The sequence below is a fragment of the Tachypleus tridentatus genome, chromosome 6 (genome assembly GCF_004210375.1).
Source record: "Tachypleus tridentatus isolate NWPU-2018 chromosome 6, ASM421037v1, whole genome shotgun sequence".
Taxonomy (NCBI): Eukaryota; Metazoa; Arthropoda; class Merostomata; order Xiphosura; family Limulidae; genus Tachypleus; species Tachypleus tridentatus.
In genome coordinates, this window is record NC_134830.1 from 128,873,206 (window position 1) to 128,895,181 (window position 21,976).

General features: G+C 34.3%; 1 protein-coding gene and 1 long non-coding RNA gene across 8 annotated transcripts in view; one reads left to right on the forward strand and one right to left on the reverse strand.

Moving 5' to 3' along the window:
- The window catches only part of LOC143253640 (uncharacterized), a 26,271-nt gene continuing 4,295 nt past the window's right edge, over positions 1-21,976 (reverse strand). Inside the window, exons 2-4 of one of the 6 annotated variants that reach the window (XR_013029752.1) lie at positions 18,517-18,933; positions 6,036-6,460; positions 1-1,432 (exon numbers count right to left, since the gene is read on the reverse strand). This is a non-coding gene — a long non-coding RNA (uncharacterized LOC143253640). The other 5 variants (XR_013029747.1, XR_013029751.1, XR_013029748.1 and 2 more) reach the window with 5 other exon arrangements.
- Positions 20,412-21,976, forward strand: part of LOC143253637 (TWiK family of potassium channels protein 18-like) — a 25,243-nt gene continuing 23,678 nt past the window's right edge. The window contains exons 1-2 of one of the 2 annotated variants that reach the window (XM_076507816.1): positions 20,445-20,765; positions 21,166-21,760. In XM_076507816.1, the coding sequence (XP_076363931.1) occupies positions 21,199-21,760 (562 nt within the window). In that variant the 5' untranslated portion in view covers positions 20,445-20,765; positions 21,166-21,198. Of the gene's footprint in view, positions 21,761-21,976 lie in introns of both variants that reach the window. The other variant, XM_076507815.1, reaches the window with a different exon arrangement.

A 21,976-nucleotide genomic window follows, 5' to 3' on the forward strand; every position in this document is an offset into this window, starting at 1 on the left:
ATGTTTTTCTTATTTTTTCATCAAACACTATGAACAGAAATATACTGTTTGAAGAAGTAAATAGATGTTAGATTTGTTTTACCCTGTCACAACACACTTAACTGTTTTGTATGTTAGTGGTAGTAAAATAAATTATATCATTCTGGTAAATCCAGGTTGTTTGTTGTTTAAATTTATAAATGTTTAAAGTGACTGGAAAACAATACAAATAGTACATGCAATCTGTTGTCTTGTTCTTAGTTTAACTATAATTACATACTTTTGTTAATAAGGTTTATTTTAGCATTGATACTTTATTTAGAAATATAATCATTATACACATTATTGTACACATATATTTTACATTTTGTCAGTATTTCATATAAATTTTGTGTTTTGAGCTAAACATTATGAAGTTTCATTTTATTTTTAGAAGATAAAAATAACTTTGTCAGTTTGTAATTTATCTCTGCAGCCAAGCCTAACTTTATTACTTGTTATTGTGAAAAAAAAGAAAGAAAGGCAATGTTAACCGTTATTGGAATTCTGTTACATTTATATCCAAGTTAGTACATTCAGTGGTATATATTTAGTATGATACGTTTCACTAGATAACTAAAACTTTATCAAATGAGAATGGTGCTGTTTGCAGTAATTTTTGCTCTTTTTTTTTTTTTTTGTCTACAACTCAAGATGAAATAAGTCTGAGTAGACTTAATCAAGCAACTATAAATAATATAAATAGAATTGTTTTTTCCCAAGTTGTGCAATTATAATTTACAAAGTCTAGGCCAAAGTACATACTTTTTAATGAAAAAAAATTTTAAACCAAATCATTTTTGAATTTAGATTTCATGCTGTTACACCCCCAAAGTTAAAGGATAAACCCTTTTTATTCAACACAGACACTAAAATAAGACATCAACACATTTCAGTTTTGTTGACTGTTTTTACTATTTTTGTACTTTCGGTATATGGGCTAACAGTACCAGATCTAGTAATATAAGAATTGCATGAATGAAGAAATTGTAACGTACAAAAATAATTAAATAGTTGAAAGCGAAAACGCTTTAACCGAAACTTCAAGGCCCGGCATAACCAGATGGTTAAGGCACTCGACTTGTAATCTGAGGAGAGTGGGTTCGAATCCCAGTTGCACCAAACATGCACACCCTTTCAGCCGTGTGGACGTTATAGTGTGAAAGTAAGTCCCACTATTCGTTGGTAAAAGAGTTGGCGGTGGGTGGTGATGACTAGCCGCCTTCCCTCTGGTCTGACACTGCTAAATTAGCACAAATAGCCCTCGTGTAGCTTTGCGTGAAATTCAAAAACAAAACCGACACTCCTTTCCAGTTTCCAGTAAGACTAAAACCGTTAACAAGTCTTAAGTTGATAAAAGGAAAGAACAAATAGCACGTGACTCGAACATCGAAATCTCATGAAGACAGTATTACTATAAACGAGATAAAAAACCAGCGTAAAAAACATATATTATTTAATTTCTGTATTGCTTTTCCTGTGTAAATAAAAAAAAATGTTAATACCAGAAATAAACTACCTTTTAACTCTAATTCATTATTTTTCTTTAATTGGACCTGGGACGCTTCAATCACAAATTTTCTTGGCTTTTTGTTTACTTTTTTTTTTTTTTTAACTCTTATTAGTCGTGTTAAGCCATCCCACTTTCTATAAAATAAATACAAATTAATTCAGGGACGATAGCTGTTACAACTCAAGAAACAGCCTTTTAATCATTCATGTGTAGTGTCACTGTCAACAATTGCAGGATAACAACAAAAGTGTTCAGTTTTCTGTTTGTTTTCAGAAAAACAATTTTAAATAGACGTTATAATATCACCAGAGTAACCACCTGATAACCAATGAAAACAAGTGTTTAAAACTGGAAAGGCAAATATCTATAACTAAGGTAGATGCTTCATTTTCTTCCTGTTGCAATCATTTTGCTCCCAAAAGTGGTTCTGTAGAACCATCTTATGTAGTTATTAGATTCAGAAAATGGTGTTTTTACAACAACAAAAAAACACACAGTGCTCTCTGCCACAGACTAGTAATTTTTATTCTCTAAAACAATGCTAATAGTTTCCTTAAATGTAAACGACAAAAGTAGATTAGTAAAGTTTCTTCTTATTACTCACGTGCAGCCGATACAGCTGTATCAAGCATCATTATTTACATTAATGCTTAAGTTAATATCACGTGATATTAAATACTCTTCAATTAATATAATTTCATAAAATTTGGAAAAATAAAAAAATAACGTTTTGTTATAGACGTATGTTTTGCCAATTACACGTCTTGTGTTCTTTTCTATTGTGTGTTTTAACGCAAGAGTACATGCTGGATAGTTGAAGCCTGTAAGTGTCAGGTTAAGAGGTACCTACGGACTATACACAACCAAAAAACTTCATATAAATCTATTTACATATTAGTCTGATTTTATCAGTTTTCTATTATGCTGTTTTGTGTGTTGATTTGCTTTTAACATAAAACTCCGGAATATGAGAATGCTATGCCTCCTTTTATGGCTGTCCGACATAATATTGTTAGAGATATTATTGTAATATATAGGTGTAAATATTCACATTAAGAATAATATTTTGTACATTTCTAAACAGCAAAGTATCTGATAATTGTTATCATGTCGATGTTTTCATATGATTAATATTTTGGGTGACAGTGCTTTAATATTCTTATCTCTAATACAATAGTGTTCCATTGCTTAATATGGTAATCGTAATTTAAGTAAATATTTAGAAATATACATACTTAAATAGAACACCTTTATCAAAAATAATAATTTTAAATTGACATTTATTAATTTATTACTGAAAGTTATTGTATAGATTATTTTTCTCCGTACTGTTACTTTTATTTTGTTTAAATAATTAACTAATTAGGTTTGTAAATGATATTTGTGAAATGTACTGATCTTAAGTAAAATATGTATTTATTTTTACGTAGTGTAAAGGTAGTAAATAACCATTTTGAACTATTTAGCTCTACTGTAGGGAAATAATATAAAGATGTCTTCATTTGTTTTCTTTGAGAGCAGAAGCACAGTACAATTACTGCATCTTAAGTGAAAATACAAAAGCAAAGAACTTTGGACAGTTTCTTCGTTAATAGGACAGCACTACAGTAGCAAACGACTGTGAGTTTATAAGAAAAAAGCAGTAATGATAGGCTAGCGTCAGCAGCAGCAGAATGCAAAATATGTCAGAACTCAGTCAGTATTAGGTGTGTTATAATCTTCACACGTCTTATCTGTGGCTGATATCGGCTTCATATCTGTCTAATCTGATACAGGCTCTGTATTCTTCAAATATATCCTATCTGTAGATGATCCCATGATCTTCTATATGTCTGAGTTATGCTGGATCCCATTCTTTGGGTTTATCCTATTCTCTTCACACGTGTGTCCTAACTGTAATGATTCCATTCTTTTCAAATATTTCTGATATGGAAGTTACCAAATGGTCTTCACATCTTTTATTCATATGTGGCTGACCTATGATTAATCATATTATATTCATATTTGTTTTAACTGCCGTAATCCCATTATTTTCTCGCCTGTCTAATTTAGGGCTTCTTTTACAGTTTTCACATGTCATTTTCATGTGTGGTTGACTTGTAACTGAACCAAATATCTTCACACTTATCTCGTAATGGTTACTTCACATTATAGTCTTCTGGTTAACCCCATATTCTCCATACGTTTTCGACTTGTGGTAGATAACAATATTTTCACACGTGTATTACCTGTGGCCTATCCTGATATCTTCACACGTCTTCACCTGAAGTTGATATTTTCTTCTCACACACACTTCAACTGAGCAGATCCCATTGTTTTGGTTCATGTCTTAAGGATGGTTCATCTCATTCCTTCCACAATCCATTTCTCTTCACACATATGTGATTTTTGGCTGAGTTTATACTGTCCACTGTATTTTATCTGAGGCTGATATCAGTTTCTCAACAATCTGACCTGTGACTGACGCTGTATTGAACACAAATATCTTATCTGTGGATGATTCCATGTTCTTCTACGTATTTGAACATGCCTGATTCCATTCTTTTGACATACGAGAGAAACTGGGTTGATCATACTCTCTACACGTGTTTCACCTGTAGCCTATCTTGATCTTTTCACATATGTCTGGCCTGAAATTGATCCTTTGTTCTTACACAGTCTTCAACCGAGGAGGATCCCATTGTCTCAATTCATGTCTAAAGTATGGCTCATGCCATTTCTACCATATATGTCTGAGGTATAGCTTATGTATTTCTTTTCATATGTCACTCACCTTTCACTGATCCTTTTCTTTTCATGCGTGTCTAACCTGTAGTTTATCCCATTATTTCAATACTAGCTTGGGTGACGTGTAACTGATCCTAATCTTTTAATATGTATTTGATCTGTGACTCATCCAAATTACTGCGCATGTGATTGTCCTCTGGCTAATCCTAGCTTCTTCATGTGTGTCTCAACTACGTGTCATTAGATCCTTTCAAATGATGTCCGTGCCCGTTCTTTTCTCACGTGTCTAGCCTGTCGCTAATGCCATATTTTTCACACTTGTCTGCGTACAGCTTATTGAAATCTATACACAAATGTATCTCACCTGTAAAAACTACCATATATTCCATGAGTGTCAACTGTGAATAAAACCAAACTCTTCACACATTTGTAACCTGTAGCTAATAACATTATCTTCACTTCTGTTTCACCTGTAGCTGAACCTAATCTCTTTAGGTATGTGTAACATATCGCTGATCTAATTCTTCTTACAGATATCTGACCTGTCACTCATCATATTCATTATCATGAGAAGCGTTGCACCTGTGCCTGTGGTCTTGAATGACGTGTTTATATATGTTCATCCTAATGTCTTCATAATTTTTTGATCTGTAACTTTAGTGGGCAAAATCTCCTCCAACTTATAAAATCGTGGAAGTTAACTTCCGAAATATACTCTCACATTAAAGAAAGAAGACTTTTAAGACGCCAGTTTATCATTACACGTGAAAAGCAAACTAAAACACTCATCAATCACGAAAATATCATAATCAACTCATTAATCAAACATCAAGAGATTAACCGAGACAACTTCTGCCTTTCCACCGATGAAAGCAAGACAAACCCAGCCACTTTCAGGAAAAAATTTAAATCAATCTGCAACACCCCCTTTTCAGCAAACAATACGAAAATAAAATATAATGACACCATAGCCGTAACTGATCCCAGTAAAACCGATCTATTTGGTGAATATCTTACATCAGCTTTCCAAACCCCAAATTTCTCATCATTTAATCAAACCCACTATAGCACAGTTAATAACTTCATATCAAGCAAAGACAATATATTTAAATCTAGCTTCCATATATCACAAAGTATAAATAATGGCTCAGACTCTACCTATAACGAAATAACGCGTTCGATATCATACGCTGAAGTTAAAGTACACTTAAAAAACTGTAAAACATTGCTCCCGGAGAATACACAATTACAAACATAATATTTCTTACATTTATAATACATTTTATACTAAAATTAATAATGTTTAAAATTCGCCAATTGTATATACATATATTTTTTTTACAGTTTAAATTGATACCTAGAAAAATAACAACTGTTGAGTTATTTGAGCTCCTCACTAGTAGGCTTATTTCATTCGACAAAATCTCACTATTTTTTAACTTACTATACAATTCAATATGACACAATGTGTTCAATTAATTTCGACTTACTTAAACTGTAAGATTATATAACGCAAACCGTCTTTTAGTTTACTGCACAACCAAGCAGTTCCTTTAATTGCTATTCACTCACCATATTAAGGTTTATAATTTGCTTCATCACATGTTATGGTGCATATATTTTTATATTTTTGCTAGCGAATCATAGCCACTGACTGATGGGTTTTATGTTATTACAATAGAATAATACCAACAATAATATTTTTTACAAATGTTTCTTTACTCAACCTTCACTGCGAATTCCCTATATAAAAATCAATATAATTTCAACCACGAACCTTGAACGCCGTACGTCACTGCCCACCAAGGGATCACGTGGTAACAATTCTTTCTAATAGAACTGCACAACAAAGTTTTTTCTTCTTGAACACTGTTGGGTGTTCCTTATAGATTTTTGGCTGCCGATCATGAAAATCACATCCAAATTTGCCCATCACGTACCGTTTCATCGAAATCTTCAGTTTTGTCATGTTTTTTTCTTATATTTGTGTCCAAAAATTTTCGTTTCTGTAAGAGACCTACAGGCTACAAAACAATGAAGTGCAACATGCTACTCAAGATTCATTTCCTCCACTTCTTCCCCGCAACTCTCGGTGCTGTCAATGACGAACACGGTGAAATGTTTCACCAGGACATTGCTACAATGGAAAGACTATATCAGGGCAACTGGAATCCGTCAATGCTTGCTGACTACTGTTGGACGCTGCAACGTGATGCACCGGACATTGAATACAAACAAAAATCAGAAGCAAGACATTTCTAATTATGTTGAACTTAATAGCGTATTAGAAACATAAGCGCAATTAAATACGTTATTGCCGGTAAACAGTTAACTGTCTATTTCTCAGAGCTTCTATGTAATGAAGCAAAACCAGAACCATATTTGTGCATACCCACCAGGTACCTGTCACAATCAGCAAAAACTTTTCAGGAAGCAAAGCTTTTTAAAAAATTACTGTGCAGTGTAACTTTATTTAGAACGTTTACGATGGTGTTATTGTGCTGACGATTCAAAACGTATCAGGGCTTTTTCGTAAACGTAATTTTATCCAGATGACACATTGCTATCATTTTGATGATCCAATATTTTTATATAATTCTATATTTAAACAGTTGTTTTGTATTTGAAAAAAATTACCTTTCTATTATTTATAAACGAGACTACATATGCTATATAAGCATGTTAAGCATACATTCAAGGTTGGAGACATTTAATGTCATAACTAAGGTCTTTAGGTTTCCTTGGTAATGACCTGAAGCACACAAGGGAGACGATCGAGGTACCAATATATTTGGGCCTGGCATGGCCAGGTGGGTTAAGGCGTTGGACTCATAACTGAGGGTCGCGGGTTCGAATCCTGGTCGCACCAAACATGCTCGCCCTTTCAGCCGTGGGGGCGTTATAATGTGACGATCAATCCCAATATTCTTTGGTAAAAGAACTGCCCAAGAATTAGCAGTGGGTGGTGATAACTAGCTGCCTTCCCTTTAATCTTACACTACTAAATTAGGGACGGTAAACGCAGCTAGCTCTAGTATAGCTTTGCGCGAAATTCAAAAACAAACAAACAAATCATTATATACTCTTCAAAAAAAGAAACGCAAAAGGGATATTTTTGTTATTTTAAAGAGAAATATATGTAATAACGTTACAAGCTCAGAATATGTGATGTTACACGTGTTAAGGCACTGACTGTCAAACCAAAATGACAATAAAAGTTGTGCACTTTGAAAACGGAGGAAAACATCGGATTTTTCGCCAAAACGCATGCGTGTCCAATAAATTTGTTTGAAAAATCTGCATGTTCTGCAAGTGCAACATGTGCAAAATCCCTATAAAAGTGACGGGTTCTCTGTTTCCATAGCTCAGTGTTAAGCCACCGACACGCAATACAGTTACGCCAAGACTGACTGAAGCACAATGCAACAACGCCATTGGCCGTTGGAAGCAGGCGAATCTCGATCAGATGCTGCCAGAGCTGTGAGTGTCCACCCAAGCACCATTACAAGGCTATGGAATCGTCACCAACAGCATGGATCAACTTGTGACCGTCCACGATCTGGCAGACCTCGTGTGACCACGCCCGCACAAGATCGCTACATCCGGTTACGTCACCTTCGGGATAGGACCACCACTGCGACGTCTACTGCCTCAACCATACCAGAGCTGCGTAGGATTTCTGATCAGACCGTACGCAACCGTCGACGAGATTCTTAAGCCCCATGTGCAACCCATCATGATGAACGTGAACGACGTTTTTCAACATGACAACGCCCGTCCTCACACAGCCCGACTCACCACTGTCTTCTTGAGACACCACAACATCAATGTTCTTCCCTGGCCCTCCATATCACCAAATTTAAACCCCATCGAACATCTTTGGGACGAGTTGGACCGACGTCTGCGACGGCCACAACCTCAACCGAAGACTCTACCTCAGCTTGCAGCAGCTTTGCAGGCTGAGTGGACAGCCATTACACAGAATGTGATTCGTCATTTCATCGCTTCCATGAGCAGGAGATGCTCACTGGGAGCATCAACTTCAAATAGTGAGCGTGAACTTCGCCTTTGCAGACTTTGGATGTTCAGCAGTGAATGTGCAAAGTTTCACACATGTGATACAGAACTACCCGAAATAAACTTGTTAACAATATGTCTCAAATTTTGCCTTTTGCGTTTCCTTTTTTGAAGAGTATATTTGTTTGATTTTCTATTTCGCGCATAGCTATTCGAGGGCTTTCAGCGCTAGCAGTTCCTTATTTTGAAATCATATACTAAATAGAAGACAGCTATTGAATACTATTGTTCTTAATTTTGAAGTCATATACTAGATGGAAGACAGCTATTAAAACGAATAGGATAAATGTGTGTGTTTTTATGCAGTCCGTACCAGTGACCCGAAGGTTGGGATTCCAGTGTTCTATCTGATACCATTATATTTCTTGTTGTTGGAAACCAATAACACAGTACCAGTAAAGTCTGTTTGTTTGTTTTTGAATTTCGCGCAAAGCTAAACGAGGGATATCTGCGCTAGCCATCCATAATTTAGTAGTGTAGGACTAGAGGGAAAGCAGATGGTCATCACCACCCACCGCCAACTCTTTGGATACCCTTTTAAGAAGGAATAGTGGAATTGACAGTCTAATTATAACGCCCCCACGGCTGAAAGAGCAAGCGTGTTTGGTGTGGCGGGAATTCGATCCTGTGGCCCTTAGATTGTAAATCGATCACCCTACGTGTAAAGAAAGGTTCGTATAAAATTATTATTACTATCATTATGGTATAATTTTAAACAAACTACTTATTAATAGTTCATTGCGTACTAGAATCACTAAATAGATTTTTCAAGATATATTTACAATTTCAATGGTATCTTAATATCAAAATGTTGATGCAAAATAATGTTCAGGTACATAACTTATTACAGTTAAGTAAAAATGTAATTTCTGAGTTTCAGAAGTCAGTTTCTTTAATCCAAACACTGAAAAGCTATGAATAGATCTCTGTCAATAAGAACATTTACTTGAGTTACAATGTTAGGTACCCAGAACAAAAAATTGCACGCATTCTTGATATGCTAAAATTGCATGCATTCAGAAAATAGGAGAAATAATTTGTCAATTTGAGAAAACAGAAACAAATGTTTTAATATAGAACTGTTAACATACTAGATCAATAAAACAATAACACACTGTCACAAAAAATTTGTCTAAATAAATGTAAGCTAACATATTTAATCGTTAAAACAAATATATAGAACTTGTCAAAAAGATTTTCCGAATAAAAGCAAAGCTTTTTAATTTACTTATAAAACAATGAAGGTGCTGAAAGAGTGTGTTATTATAACAAACTGTGTGAACAAAAATAAAGTTTTAAGAGAACACTGAAAGAAGACATTAAAACCTTTTTTTTTTCCCAGTAGTTTCGAATCCGTCGTCATAGTAACCAGGAGGACAGGGATCAAAAATCGTTAAAAGTACATACTTAGGTATTTATTTACTCAGTGTTAAATTTTATAGTCCTAACAATTAACTTAGTATCATAAAACGTATTTATTTGTTAAAACTATGTTTTTAAAAGTCAATTTTCTATTGTGTTTAATGTAAACAGTTATAGTGGGTGTCCTGTATACTAACAACACCTGTCAGCATCTTTTCTGTATTCTCGAGTGCAGGCGATTTTCTCCGTTGGAACAAACGCTGGGAAAAAAATACAGAGAGTTAATATTTTTAGCCCCTTTCGTGTCACCGCTGGAATATAAGGTTTTTGCAATGTGCACGACACACTGATTAAATTACTTATTATGACTCACTCTGTGTAACAACAACGCAATGTTACTTTTCGTGTGAAAAATAAAACGTGTCGTGTTTCAAAACGGTTTCTTAACAGAAGACTTTTGTTCCTTTGTGTACTTAATGATTGAATTTCCACCTAACCTTTCTTTTTATCTACTGTGTTATACCTTGATAAACATTTGACTTCAGTTGGTATTATTTCTCTTGCAAAATTCTTATTTGTAATAATTGAATGTAAAACTGTTGTCATTGTTTATTTTAATATCAGTTATAAATGTACAGGCTCTTTTGGAAAGATTGCGTTGATAAAATATTTCATTGTGTGATTTCAAGGTGTCTTTCAAACAACAAAATATTAAATAATATTCTTGTAATGCAGAAAATATATATTATGCATTCCAAGCAAATTTTTATTCAAACTACACTCTTGAAATAAAAGAAAACACTTCGTATATAAGGTTTGTATATTTACAGTTCATAAGATTTCGCTTCAGTATATAGAAGTTGAGTGAATTATGTCAAAATAACTTTAGAGCCTCACCACTCCTATATATAGGTTTCCACAATCCATCTAGTCTACGAAGATGATGGTAGCTCATCACATACATGTAGAAATCCATAGTTACTGCATCAGTGACGTGACCAGTGTGTCTATGTGTGGAATAACATGCATACCTGTTTAACTCTCCAGCTGGTTGACCTTTGTGATGGTTGAATAGAAGGTATAAATAAAAGTTTTATCTTGTTGTGTCCATACCCGTTGACCTGGGTTCTAGACTGAGATATGTTTTGTTGTGTGTTGTCGTCGGCGTTTTTTGTCTCTGGCATCTGTGTTCGTACGACTTGTTGCAGGTATTTTTCCGAATTCTTCTGGCGAACCAAGATTATTTTCTTCACTACAAGATATATCTCTGTTTCGAAAATATTAAATTCCCACGCATGTCGTGGAAACATATAATAATTTTAAGGAACACAACTAAGTGTAACCAACCTATTGTCAATTGAAATACTGCATTAAAAGAACAAACAAACAACTAAAGAAAAACATTTAAAAAAACAGGAAGTAAATGTAGTGATAGTTAATATGAATGGATCAAAATAGTAGGGATGTCGTTTGTATCATCTCAACTTAATAATACAAAGAATAGTTGACATACACTAATACATATAACTATTTAATCACAGTTGAGTTTATGTTATTATGTGCTGTTATTTATGGATGATGTAAGTGTTATCCCTACTATATTGTTTGTATTGTTTTTAACTGACTGATGTTAGTTATCCCTACATTTATTTAAAAGGTTTTTCTTTACTTTTTTATCGTTCAGTTTTCAAGTTTCCTTCCTAAGAAGTCGACACATCATTATTCTTCTAGTTGTATATTGTAATCAAACTTTTTATATTGCCCATGTCAGCCATCTTCACAATTTATTGTTACATGGCTTGTCCTTAACAAAAAACATCTAACTGAGAGTCTAGCACATAAAGCTTTCTTTTTATACATTAACATACGCCAACTGACTGGTGTGATAATCTGATTCTGTTTTAGGACCACTTTCCTACAGTCGTAACGAGTCAGAAGCAAGAGATGATTGTCATCTCTCCATGTTAGATTCCGGTAAGAAAATCTCGAATAGAAATAACTGTGCCATTGGCATAAGTGCGGTTCCATATTCTACCAGCGACACCTTGAGATGCTTCGAGTTAAGCCACGACAGCCTGTTGTAATTGGCAGGTTTCCAAAAACACGTAAAATATTTTGTTTAAGTTATTATCGTGGTTCATGAAAAAGGTGGAGTATTTTGAACTCTGTAATGCATTTATCAGTAATGAGTAAGACACTATGTACCATACTGAACACTGAATATAAATAAATACATATAAAAGGCGTGCCTGTATGACCGATAATTCGTATATCAAATCATATTTCGAAAGCATGTTAGGGTATTCTATGATTGTATTACTTCACTTCATTTATCACCGTATGCTTGACTGAGGGAGATAACATAATATTATTCTGTAACAGTGACTTTTATCTCTGTAATAATACAAATGTCAATCATTATTTATTTATCTATTTATTAACCACGCCCCCATAGCAGCACAGCGATATGTTTGCGGACTTACAACACTAGAAACCGGGTTTCGATATTCGTGGTGGTTAAGAGTACAAATAGTCCATTGTTTAGCTTAGTGCTTAACAACAATCTAGCACATCCTTTACTAGTGTATGTTTTTTGTTCAAAATGTAAGTAAACCAGAACATATAAAGTAATTACAACATTATAATCATCACCATGATTTATTTTATTTCATAAGCTGCGTGTTCTAAGCTACTGTTTCCACATGTTAGACCATTTATTTAAGAACTGGAGAAAACATAACGCTATAACACACCTTTTTCTAAACTCACAACGCAAGGTTTCAACAACGAAATTGTTACATCAAAATGGCGTTATGGTCGTCTAAGCAGATTTTATTAGATATATAAATCCATTTTCATGTGAAGCACATTCAAGACTGGAAATATATAATAAGTTTAAGGAACACAACGAAGTAGAACCAAATTAATAAAGGATTTTATACATATTTATAAATATTATACATATTTCCATTAAGCCTAAAATTACCAATTGGGTCCATATCGACTCAAAGAGAGACACGGCCTTTGTGATCTGTGTTTGGAATTTGAATTTGCATAGTCTTAAATTGCGACCCATTTCCTGAAAAACAAACCCACATTTGTGGGTTATGAAAGCATTATAAGATGTAAATGACGTGAATATTTCATTCACCCTTGGAAAAATAACAGTATTATTTCATTTACACAATGCTACAGAGTGAATAGATTCTTTTTCACAGAAAGGTCTGAAAGCTCCAGTAAAAGTGGTCTTTCATTACACTCATTACATCTGACTGTTTGTTTAATAAATATTTTTCTGTGTTGTAAAACACTGGATTCCGTTTCTTTCATTCTTAACAATTTATTGAAACCCAAAATATAGTATAATATGCAGCTATACTATTGAACCTGTTTAATTACTGTAAGTGAAATTAATGTACCTCAGACTACAGAGAATGCCACAGATTACTTAAGTAGGAGAAAGATTTAGTGCAAACTGTCAAGGCTACATACACAACCGTAAATAAAGTTTATCATTATTTTAATTACTTTGATGTTAAACATTACATTAGAGACAAAGATTAGGGTTCGAAAACCTCAATGTATAAAGTCTATCTCTACTTTTGTCGATAGTGATTAAAGACTTATGTCTACAGAGTTATTTGATTCCTACCTATGTGAAAGTATTACAGCCAAATATTTTGAATACATCATAGACTTAAAGAACTACAACAAACAACTTAAAAAGAATAGTTATATAAAAGTACTACAATTAATAGTTTATATAGATAAGCTATATGAAAGTACTGCAACTCAAGTTAAATAGAACAGTTAAGAAAGTAGTAGAACTGAACACATCAAATAGAACAGTTTCATGAAACCATTGTAGCTCAACAGTTTAAATATAACAGTTCTATGAAAGTACAAAACTTCAATAGATTAAGTGGAACAGCTATATAAAAGTACTACAATTAACAGTTTATATAGATAAGCTACATAAACTTTATGCCAAACTTTTACTTAGCTAAACCAATTCAACAGAATGAACGGGATCTTCAAGCTAAAACTTTAAGATCATTTATTAACTGTGACCTACCTTAACAAACACTGTTGGACTAGAAAATGTTTTATTATTGAGTTTATAAAAACTAATTCTTAACTTACGAAAATTACGAAGCTGACACAAAGAAAATTTTGCGTAACATATTACTTTATTTCTTGATTGAAAATAATTTAGTTCAAAGAAAACTTCAAAGTTGTATTTTTAGAAGATATTGCCCCTGCTTGCAGATAAAGACGTTGTTGTAGTTTTCAAAATGAAGTTATAGTTTGAAACATAAGTAAACATTGAAACATTCAAGACTTCAGTGGAGTTGTGAGAGTTGATGTGAATTAGAAGCTCGGTAATACCCTCGAACTCAAGTCACGAGTGATAACAAAACTTTCTAATTCACTTCCCTTCCTTATTAATTTAATAGCAGAACTGTCACAGTGAAAAATTTTTTCCCTTCTAAGGTAATCTCACGGTGTCCTTAAATAACCCAATTTTTATGACTTTAGCTAATCACCTGAGACTGCTATCATAGTGCATTGGATTATAGAAATAATAGAAATAATAAGCTTTCCAAAAATTTGATATTTTTGCTAGAATTTTGATACCAAATCTATGGACTCTGCTTGTCAGACGGCGTCTATACTCTCAAAGGTCGATGCCTTCTTTTCTTGAGGCCTATTATTCCACTCTCTGGATGTTTGGCTACTAGTTCACATTTCCAACAATGCTCCCTCCATTGCAACTTCTAGAATTATTTTGTTTGGGGTGGCTAGTTCAGTTCAAGTCTCAACCAATGCCTGATAATAAAGTTAATTAAATTTTGAAAATTTTAAATAAATAAAAGAAAAAGACTGCAAATTTAATTTTCCATTGTTATGATTATGAGATAACTAGGTTACTATTTTTTAACTTTTTTCCGTTTTTACGAAGGAAAACTTATTTCTTATCCTTGAATATTCGCTAAACGGAAATATTGTGCGTGCGGTTTCTAGAGCAAGCCGACCTGGCATGGCCCAGCGCGTAAGGCGTGCGACTCGTAATCCGAGGGTCGCGGGTTCGCGCCCGCGTCGCGCCAAACATGCTCGCCCTCCCAGCCGTGGGGGCGTTATAATGTGACGGTCAATCCCACTATTCGTTGGTAAAAGAGTAGCCCAAGAGTTGGCGGTGGGTGGTGATGACTAGCTGCCTTCCCTTTAGTCTTACATTACTAAATTAGGGACGGCTAGCACAGATAGCCCTCGAGTAGCTTTGTGCGAAATTCAAAAACAAACAAACAATCTAGATCAAGCCACATTGGGCTATTTGTTACGACCAGTGTGGGAGCAAACCCTGGATTTTAGCATTGTAAATTCTAGATTTATTGCTGTCCTACCAGGATCTTAAATACAAACAACATCGAACAATATGATCGCATTAATTTAAGCTTTATAAGGAAACCTTTAAAAAGATAAAGAATAGTGAGTCTTCGGGATCAGGTAATATTTACATCCGAGTTTTGAAAGAGGTTAAGAATTGGATATGTGAACAACTTGCTAATGTTTTCTATAATACCTTAAATTTACAGGCATGTGCCAGAAGATTAAAGTTAGCTATTGTGAAGCCTATTATTTTTACATCTGTTGTATGAAAAGTTTTGAAGGTTTGACAAAAGATGCTCTGCAGTGTTACTTAACTAACTTTAAGTATTCATTATTTGATAATAAATATGGTTAGTATTATTTGAAGAAATTACTATACACGTCAAAGAGTGTGGATTTGGTTATTTGCATTTTCAGAAGACATTGGACAAGGTGCCAAATAAAACGTTAAAGGATTATCTAAAAATTATATGTATAGGTGTGAAAGATAAGTTGGTCCCTTGGGTACAAAAATGGCTTAAGAAGCAAACGATTGTCATAAAATGAGTTTAATTAAACAAGATTAATTTTGCAAATGTGTCTAAGTGTTATAACCGTTGTTTGTTTGCTTTACATCAGTCATATATATATATATGAAAGAATGGTCAATATTTTTTTAAATTCGCTTATTCACTGCTGGCCAAAATCTTAAGGCCAATGAACATAAAGAAAAAATATGCATTTTATGTTGTTAAACTCAGCTACTTATTTGAGTAGAACTTCGAAAGATGAAAATAAGAAAAGGGAAAATAAAATAAACAAACTTATTCAGCATTTAATAGGGAAAATGTGAAGACTATGAAATTAGCCTAAATATTAGCTGGTCAAAAGTTTAAGACCATACTGAAACTATACGTTAATCGGTAAACACGTAACGAAATTTAGTCATTTGTTTTCAAGCATCAGCGTTGTCAACATTTCCTATTGACATCTCCTGTGTTACATTGGGAAAAACATGACAAAGACTAATAAGTCGACAGAGTTTGAACGTGGCAGAATTGTCGAGCTGCAAAAGCAAGATCTCTCTCAACGTGCCATCGTTGGTGAGATTGGGTGTAGTAAAACTGCTGTTGTAAATTTATTAAAAGACCCTGAGGGATACGGAACGAGAATTTCAAGTGGTCGGCCCAAGAAAATTTCGCCGGCGTTGAGCAGGAGGATTTGACGGGTTGTCCAGCAAGATACCAGCCGATCGTCGAACCAGATTAAAGCCCTTACGAACGCAGAATGCAGCTCAAGAACAATAAGACGGCATCTACAAGAGAAAGGCTTTTAAAACCGTAGACGTCTTCAAAGGCCACGCCTCCTTCCACACCACGAAACAGCTCGGTTAAACTTTACTGAGAAGCGTCAAACATGGGACGTAGAAAGGTGGACGAAGGTTTTGTTCTCTGATAAGAAAAAATTGACCTGGATGGTCTAGATGGTTTCCAACGTTACTGGCACGATAAGGATATCCCACCAGAGACATTTTCTACACGACACGGTGGAGGAAGTTCCATCATGATCTGGGGTGCTTTCTCCTTCCATGGAAAAATGGAGCTTCAGGTTATACAGGGGGTCAAACAGCAGCTGGCTACATGTTGGAGAAAGCATCCTTATTGACTGAAGGCCCTCGCTTGTGTGAACATGACTGGATCTTTCAGCAGGACAACGTTAAAATCCACAATGCACGCAGGACAAAGGGCTTTTCGTGGCGAATAACGTGATTCTTTTGGACCATGCAGCGTGTTCGCTCCAGCTGAACCCCATTGAAAATGTTTGGAAGTGGATGGCAAGAGAAGTTTATAGAAATTGACGTCAATTCCAAACAGTGCATGATCTTCGTGAAGTCATTTTCACCACTTGGAATAACATTTCAGCCAGCCTTCTGCAAACGCATACATCGACCATACCTAAACGGTCCTAGACGGGGTGGGAAATGCCCAAGAAGAGGCCATAGTAGTGAGTTGCACGGCCGTCATTGCAAATAACTTCAAACATTTGCTTTGGCATGGTCTATATAACCACTTATTTGAGTATAACAACACAAAATGCATATTTTTTCTTTATGTTTATTGGCCTTAAGGTTTCGGCCAGTAGTGTATTAAGGTTTATGGCGTTCTTGGCTGTAAAGAGAATGATGTTTTGTTTTGTGTTCGCAAAAAATGATGTATTATAATTACAACAGTGTATGTTATAACGACATAAAGTATACTTATAAGCTTGTTGGAAATATCCTAAAATTCTACTTATTTTTCCACTGACAACATCACACTACTTGGATGGTTTAAGAAACTAATCAATCAGAATATCAAGATTCTTATTATGGGAAAAGAGGATCTTGATACAGAAATGTTGAATATAAGTCCAAATAAATCATAATTTCTTTGCATAACTCATTATTTAGGCACAATATTAAGTGTTGTGTTGAATCTTAAGCTCTTTGCTGTACAAAGGACATTGAATTGTTCGGAAGAGATCAAAAGAAAACTGATAGTGATAACTGGATGTGAAGGTGTAATATCTCTGAAACCGCATTTTCTTGAAAAAAAAAAGGCTGTTAAAGGACATTTTCTAGACATGTATAGTATTGTTAAGTGAAATAATAGTGTCGATGCACCATCTTTTCTGTTAGTTAATGGTGAAACTAGTAGAATTGGAGGAGAAAATATTTTCTTTTGCAAGATAGGAGTCGTCTTTAGCTAAAACTATTTCATTTTAAACAGGGTGGTGGGCCTTTGGAATGCGTTGCTTTTACACGTTGTGGATGCAGTTTATGGGAATTTAAAGGATAAGAATTGATCTTGGGGTTTTAAGTTTAGTTTAGATCATGGAACAACCTGGACCGATAAATAGACATTTTGTTCTTCTTAATTTCTGTATTAAATAACATTAGTTAAGCGTTACTTATTGCAAAATTAAATAGAAAATTATCAGATATATGAATATATATATACAATTACAGTGAAAATATATCTTTAGAAAATAATATATGTTAAAGCAGCTCTTCAAGTTGAAGACAAAGAACATTCACCGAACGTCGCACTGTTGGAAATACTTAAAACCTACAAAGCAAGTTATATTGACAACCATTGTCTGAACAAATGTGATGTGCCTACACTTTTTTCTCGTCATTTTCCATATCCGGAAATAATTTCACCTTAGAATATCAGCATTTACCATTAAATTCAGTAACTCATCTCTGAAGAAGAAGACGAGCACGCTACTAATATATGCCTTTAACTGAGAAAAATAAAATATGAAAAAAAACTTAGGGTTAACTTTCATTCTTCAGTATGAGGTGAACTAAAACTTTTGTATACAATCCATAATAACTGATAATCGTGTTCTCTGTTTCTTAACTTAGTATCATTCAGTAACTTATTTTGCAGCTTTAAAACTATTACCTGTATTATGAAGATGAGATTGTTAAACCATAAACATTCAAAGTGTTGCTCTTGAACCATCTTATCATTGTTTCAGTTAGAGTCTGTATTTTTCAGTTTATACGCCATATTATGGTACTGATTTTAAATGGCACACTCTTCAAAAAGCTGTTGAACTTTTGGACTTCTTTTATCGGACTGGTAATGGCTGAATGGTTAGCATATCCAAGGTGTGAACGTAATGGTACGTGGTTTGCGATTCATATTTCTTTACAAACGCACTACCAAGATGGGGTCGTGGGTCAACTCCACTATTCATCAGTTAGATAAGAGTGACCCAAGACTTTGTGACAGGTGCTGTTGATTAGTTGCCTTTCTTATGGTCTATCAGTTCAAATCTCGAACATTTATGTCTTTGTGTAGCTTTGCGTGAAAATCCTAAAACAAACAAAGAATTATATTATATTTTCTTTTTTACTTTTTCATTCTATGTTTAAATATTCTCTAGTTATCCAACACCGTCGAACTGGGATTAGGCTTAGCTAAAACACACCAAATAAGTTTTATAAACTTACTGTTAAAAATACGTTTATCATAAATTGTTCGGTTTCACATCACATATCCTTTGTTTAAATATCAACAAGAAGGTTTTAAGCACTCTACTATTGTAAACAGTTTTAGGTACAAATGTAAGAAGTATTAAGGTAAGCCAGCGTCCTAGAGTTCAATAACTTTTAAAGATAAAAACAACAACATAATATTGGGCAATACTTTTAAAACAGATAGATTTCAAATTTTCAATCTTGTCCAGAAAATTATCTATGTTTCCTTACTATTCGGGATTAAAATAGAATTTTGGTAGATAAATCTCTTATTCCATTATTATGTGTGTGTATGTTTTCCGTAGCCTTCTTCCTTATAAAAAAATTTCAGAATCTCGGAAGTATTATTTGATTTTATGATGCTGGCTGTTTAGTTTGTTACTGTACGTGTACATAAATAACATTAGAAAGACAACTAAATATAAAGGATATCATGGTAGATTTTACTAATCTTTACAAGTTAGCTTTGACTTATATTTGTGATAATCATGAAGAACTACTGTATCGAGGTATTCGAGAGAAAGGAACTATCTGGATAAAAGAGGAAATAGGCAGAATGATAAAGGGTATGTGAATTAAGGACAAAACATATGAGTTTGTCTATCATGCTAAATGCTTTTTGTTGACTTGTATACAAACTGGCATGGTCAACAATTTATCCGCGTAAGGCGTGCGTGCGACTCGTAATCCGAGGGTCGCGGGTTCGCGCCCGCGTCGCGCTAAATATGCTCGCCCTCCCAGCCGTGGGGGCGTATAATGTGACGGTCAATCCCACTATTCGTTGGTAAAAGAGTAGCCCAAGAGTTGGCGGTGGGTGGTGATGACTAGCTGCCTTCCCTCTAGTCTTACACTGCTAAATTAGGGACGGCTAGCACAGATAGCCCTCGAGTAGCTTTGTGCGAAATTCCAAAACAAACAAACTATCATGCTAAATAGTAAACGAAAAGTATTGAAAGCATACCAGCCAGCCAAAACCAGAACTTTAAATTATTTATAAAAGCAAAATACAAGTGTTTATCACTTGATAATATACAAAGTATTCGTCAATCAAAAATTAAATGAAGAAAATTATTTTAAAAATTGTACAAATAAAACGTGTTGATTATTATCGCGTTAAACAACCGTGAACGCAACATGTAGGTGTTTGTGTGTACATATATATATTTAAAATGCTAAAACTCTTGAATAAAACACTTCTCCAAAAATTATTTTTGTTGTTATTTTAGCAAGTCTCTATGATCTAAAATTTTGTAAGACTGTGCTCGCTAGATTCGGATTCTTCGAGTGAGAGCGAAAAGCTAAAATTATTACTGCTATTTTGAGATCGGTAAGTTTTATCTTCAAGCCTGTTGCAGAAGCTGAGGTAAATGCAGTGCCGAACTACAAAAGTGTGAGAAAGTTGGGTTAGTCAGCAGAATTATAAAAACAGAACATCTCACTCATCCAGCGGCGTTACATGACCAGAACGTTCTCATTCAAGACTAAAAGAGAAAGCAGCTAATATCAGATAAGTATTGTAAGGTCCACTCAATATGTCGTGAAGAAGGGACCTCTTATTCTGTGCGTGCATCGTTTCAACTAAAACTGTAAATAAGTGTGTGACTGAGACTAGTGACTTTGAAAATTGCCTTATACAACTGTATTACTTTAGTAAACGTTGCCAAGTAGGTATGTATAGTTCTTAGGGAAGTGACTCAAGTAACTGTTAAATAATCAATAGACTTATAACAAACGGGTAATCAGTCAACCATAAGTGATTTTATACGTGTACAGTATTTTTGTCTGGACGACAAATGCAATCATCTACACTTTGTTCAAAGCTTACGTGAATATAAATTTCCAAGTTTATTTAGTAGGACAAAAAAAAAATTCTTGAAGTTATTTGTATATCTTTTGTTTAAAACTAGAAAGTTTAAATGATTAAGAAACCTTTACTAAATGTTTCATACCTCACATTATCCATCTATTAAACGTTTTGGACTCTATGGTAATTGTTTAAGATGTATTTGAAATTATTCCCTTTAAGTTTTACTAGAATTTTAGATGTTTTAATGTTGTTTTCGTTAAGTGATTAAGATACTGGATAAAAAACGTTTCAACAATGTCAACCTCTCCGTATCCTACTATTGTTCAACCTCAATGGCCAGTTAGTGGTGATCAAAAGCCCGTATACTATCGACAGCCATCTACTATGTCACGGACTAGTCCCACAGGTCCTGACCATACACCACAGATTTGGCTGATAGACCCATCTGACTTTTATGATTTGGGGGATAAAACTAAAACAGCTGCTGTTACAATAGCAGAACGCCTAAAAGCTTTCTCTAAAAAATGGTTCACTCATATTTTACTATTTATCGTTCTCATGACCTACGCTTCTGTGGGAGCTGTCATTTTCCGTTTGCTAGAGGGTCCACACGAAAGTCCTGAGATCATTGATCTTCCAGACGTTCGGAATGTTATGGCAGACATTTTGTGGAATATTTCTAGAATATATAATATATCTGAGGAAGAATGGCAGAGCTCAGCTCATTTGGAGCTGAAGAACTATGAAGGACAAGTGTTTAAAGCTATTTCATCCAGTGCCTCTACAATAGACGAAGCAAGGCAGTGGACGTTCTTTGGATCCCTATTCTTCTGCGGGACCGTGTACACCACGATAGGTAAGTTGAATAGCATGTTACATATTAAACTGCACTAAAGAAGCCATTTAATGACTCAAATAATTGAAAGTTATCATATTTATAGATTAATGTCAGTAACCTTATTTAGCATATTTTAAATTCAATTCAGTTACCTGCAGGTCCGTCACCGAATCTGAAACGTAAATACTGGATCATTAAGCCCGTATTCGTAAATAGAATATTTGTTTTTCACCT